The sequence below is a fragment of the Cornus florida genome, unplaced genomic scaffold (genome assembly GCF_030987335.1).
Source record: "Cornus florida cultivar Cherokee Brave unplaced genomic scaffold, ASM3098733v1 CherokeeBrave_3.0.0_Hap2_Chr10, whole genome shotgun sequence".
Taxonomy (NCBI): Eukaryota; Viridiplantae; Streptophyta; class Magnoliopsida; order Cornales; family Cornaceae; genus Cornus; species Cornus florida.
The window spans coordinates 64,590,503-64,594,892 of NW_026775580.1; the positions used below are offsets into that span (position 1 = coordinate 64,590,503).

The window sequence follows — 4,390 nt, forward strand, 5'->3', positions numbered from 1 at the left end:
ATACTCTTGACTAAAAAGGTGTTAACAACCTTATCTTCTTTATTAATTAATTAAAACCATAATAAGTAAAGCAACCCATAAGGTCCACAACCATGTTTGGGGACCATCAACCTACATAAAACCTAAAAAATCATAAAGCTCATACACTATAAACCTAGTTGTAAGACTTTCACCATATTGCTTCTACCACCTTCTTTCATTTCTCCTTTTAAAAGTTTAAAGAAATCATATAATAGTGAAGAATGAGACAACAGTTACACCACCAACCAAGATGCAAAAATATTCATTAAGAAAATAATAACCGTTAAATTCACATTTTGTATTTTTTGACATTTTCACTCTCTCTACTATTAAAAAGTTTCGTAGAAGAATATATTGTTATGGAGCCATTAGTTAAAATGCTCTTTCTTTATTTAAATAAAATATAAAAGATATTGATTTTATTTAGTATATTTAGTCATTCAAAACTCAGATCCAAAACATGTGCCTCATATAATCATAATCATGTCCTGTAAGCTTTAACTGAGAATTAACGGGAAGTTAAGAAGGGAACGATTTGATTACTTTAATAGTAGAAGGGGATATATTGTTAAAAACCGAAAGTATAAGAGAGTTTTGTAAATTTAATGCAAATAAAAATGTCAATTTTTTATTTAATTTTAAACAGAAGCAAAACAAATTAATACAGTCATACTAGTATATGAAAGTATAACAAATACAACGTATACATTATATATGTCGACGTTAAATACAAAACAGGGGGTTTTCTTCCTCTTCTAGAAGTCCCCATCATCACAGCTGCCACTCGAGGACTCTCTCTCATCCCACACTCTCTCTCTCCACAGTGTGTACCCATTGCCTCATCTATCATTCCACTACCACACACATTACACACTGTTTCTTTCTTCTTTACTCGACTTCTCTTTTCGATTTATCTCTGTAACTAATTTGTCAAAATTTGAGTCTAACATAAGGCGGAGAGAGAAAATGTCTGATAGTAAGCCTGCGTTTTTGAACGATGAGCTCTCGAAACGGACCTCAATCTTTGGTCTGCGCTTGTGGGTTGTTTTGGGTATATGTGTTGGGGCTGCAATTGTTCTTGTTCTGTTCCTAATTTCTCTCTGGTTCACCTCTAGACGCAACAACAACAACAAGACGAAGAACAATTCCTCCAAACTCAAGCTGTCCTCTAACAAACCCACAATCCCAATTGTTTCCAAAGAAATTCAAGAGATCAGAATCGACCCTTCTAGGACCCAAAATGACCCTGAAAATCCCAAGCCACACCAAGCTCCGATTCCTGACCCATCGCATGAATCCGACCCATTAGCCAGAGGCGAACGACAAGCTCTGCCTGTTGACGATGAAAACCCACTTGCGCACCAGAGAATTCACATTGAAATCGGGAAGGGCCACCGGATTTCGTACCCGGAACGTGGCGGCGGAGGGGGGTCGTCCCACGGCAGCGGGGAGGCTCGGTCCGGTGATCAGGTGGCGGTGGCTGTGCCTGAGGTGTCGCATTTGGGGTGGGGACATTGGTACACTCTCAGAGAACTTGAGGTCTCGACTAATGGGTTTGCTCATGAGAATGTGATTGGTGAAGGTGGGTATGGGATCGTATATCATGGCGTCTTGGAGGATAATACTCGTGTGGCTGTCAAGAATTTGCTCAATAACAGGTTAACTTTTGAAATTTTAGTTTTGCACACAAATGCAACGGCACACATAAATGTTATACAGGGTTCAATTTTTATGCATGTGAACTTACCCAATTTCGAAATGTGGGTAAATAGTTGTACTTTTACTGCAATTGCTTGATAAATGTTAGATTAACTTGAATTTGACAATTAGGAGGTTCTGTGTGGCATACATGGTGTGATGGGGTCACTGCTATTGTGTTTCATGTTGTTTTCTTTCAGGGGGCAAGCTGAGAAGGAGTTTAAAGTTGAAGTTGAAGCAATCGGACGCGTTCGGCATAAGAATTTGGTGAGGTTGCTTGGTTACTGTGTTGAGGGAGCTCATAGGTATTTTTACTAGTAACCTTGTGCATCATTTTTTTGTTCATGGTAGAATAATGACCTTTACATACTAGAAGATTTCTATGAATGCTTCAAATAATGCTTTTTGTGATCATTTCATCTTTGAGAACTAACTTTAATTTGAGCATATGCACTGATGTAATTGCTTGGTTGATTTTTTTAGGATGCTTGTTTATGAGTATGTAGATAATGGGAACTTAGAACAGTGGCTTCATGGAGATGTAGGTCCATCCAGCCCTCTTACATGGGATATTCGAATGAACATCATAGTTGGAACAGCAAAAGGGTATATATTTGGAATCCAATTAATTTAATTATTGAGCTTCTGTTTATCGTATTCTTTATTGTTCTGCACAACTAATGCTTAATTAAGTTTATAGATTGACTTACCTGCATGAGGGGCTTGAGCCCAAGGTTGTTCACCGTGATATCAAGTCCAGCAACATCTTGCTTGATAAGCAGTGGAATCCGAGAGTATCTGACTTTGGCTTAGCGAAGCTCTTGGGGTCCGAGATGAGTTATGTGACAACTCGAGTAATGGGAACATTTGGGTCAGTGGTACCTCTTTTATAAAATTATCTTAACTGGAATCCATTAACTTCACCAAGCTAAATGGATTGGTGACTTTTTGGTTCTATTTTGTAGCTATGTTGCTCCTGAATATGCTAGTACCGGCATGTTGAATGAGAGAAGTGATGTTTATAGTTTTGGGATTCTTCTCATGGAGATTATTTCTGGGAGGAACCCAGTGGATTATAGCCGTTCTCCAGGGGAGGTCTGTATTTGATAGCCAACATCACTCCATGACATTTTAATCAGACCACTTCAGAATAGATCCAACTTTTCTTTTTCTTTTTTTCCTTTTTTTAATTGATTTTAACTGTCAGGTGAACCTAGTTGAGTGGCTCAAAACTATGGTTACAAATCGGAATGCTGAGGGAGTTTTGGATCCCAAAATACCTGAGAAGCCTTCTTCTAGGGCATTGAAGCGTGCCCTTTTAGTAGCTCTGCGATGTGTAGATCCAAACGCACAGAAGAGGCCAAAGATGGGCCATGTGATTCACATGCTTGAAGCTGATGATTTTCCCTTCCGAGATGTAAGTCCCTGTTCGTCTTACACCAACAATATATACACTTCATTCCATTTCAATTTTCATGCTACAGATAGAATTATCACTTATGGAACACCTTTTTTGATCATGTTTTTTAAAATTATTTCGTTGAACTGCCTATGATCATGTAATTATGACTCGGAGCACTAGCTAGAAAGCTAAATGTTTCCTACACAATCAAAACTGGAATTAAAATTTCTTTGTATTTGTTTCACATACTAATTATGGATGTTTAAGTTCACTTTTTTCCCCATGGATAAGTTGTAATAAAATGTGTGGTCAAATTCTAAGACGTGTTCTCTTCTTGAATTTGTTTGTTTTGGTTAAAGACGGAAATCTTACTCAAGCAGATTTCCAAATATTCAACAAGTCTGGGATTTTACAACGAAGGAAACTCGTCACAAAAATCCCGAAACACTGTGTAGTGGGTTTTTTTAACTGTCAGTCTCGTGCTTAGTTCCTTGTTAGTCACACCTGGTGCCTATCTGTAGACCTGAGAAAGAGGGTTGTGGTGGGTAGTCAAACAATGTAGAAATGTAGACGCGAAACTAGAGCTTTGTGCGGTTCAATCGAGTATGTGGGCTATTTTACAACTTGTCTTAAACGTGTTTGTGCAAAACTGCAAATTGGAGCTCAGTACCTCCAAGTATTATTTGTCATAGACTATTATCTAATGCATTTTTATGGCTTTTTTAGCTGTAATCTTTATTTGTTTATTTTTTGTATTCATTGCAGGAGAGTAGAGCTGGACGAGAACGTATGCGTGCACATCGTGACAGTATGAAGGAGAGGTCTATGGACAAGCGTGTGGTTGAATCAGGTGACAGTAGTGGGTATGATAGTAGCGTCCAAATCAACAGATTGCTGTGGAAGAAGCAAGAATCTGAAGAAGAGCACAGGTCGCTGTGGAAGAAGCAAGAATCTGAAGAAGAGCACTAGCCTTACGGAACCCGTATAAAAGTTGAGTCGTTGTCCTTGTCTACAAGTCTTTGCCTCCAGAGCTGGCCTGGTGTGTATATATTATTGACTCCACATGTATATGTAAGTTACATAAGTGACTCTAGATTTTTTCTCAGCACCTTTTTTAAGCTCATAGGCCTCTACTTAGTTTTTTTTAATTTTTTATTTTGATTTCTGTCATCATTTGAATCCACGGGCTATTCTACAATGGACAGAAGTGAATGTATAGAGTTGCAGTGATTCATTCCACAATCAATGTGCTACTATAATTTGGCAGAA

At 38.1% G+C, this 4,390-nt stretch overlaps 1 protein-coding gene across 1 annotated transcript; it reads left to right on the top strand.

Moving 5' to 3' along the window:
- Window positions 1-771: 771 nt before the first annotated feature.
- Window positions 772-4,390, top strand: LOC132278565 (probable serine/threonine-protein kinase At1g01540). Its single transcript, XM_059780384.1, has 7 exons — window positions 772-1,679; window positions 1,920-2,024; window positions 2,203-2,325; window positions 2,420-2,590; window positions 2,685-2,814; window positions 2,927-3,136; window positions 3,887-4,390. Exons 1-7 carry the CDS (start codon window positions 988-990, stop codon window positions 4,088-4,090), a joined length of 1,635 nt encoding a protein of 544 aa, XP_059636367.1. The 5' UTR covers window positions 772-987; the 3' UTR covers window positions 4,091-4,390.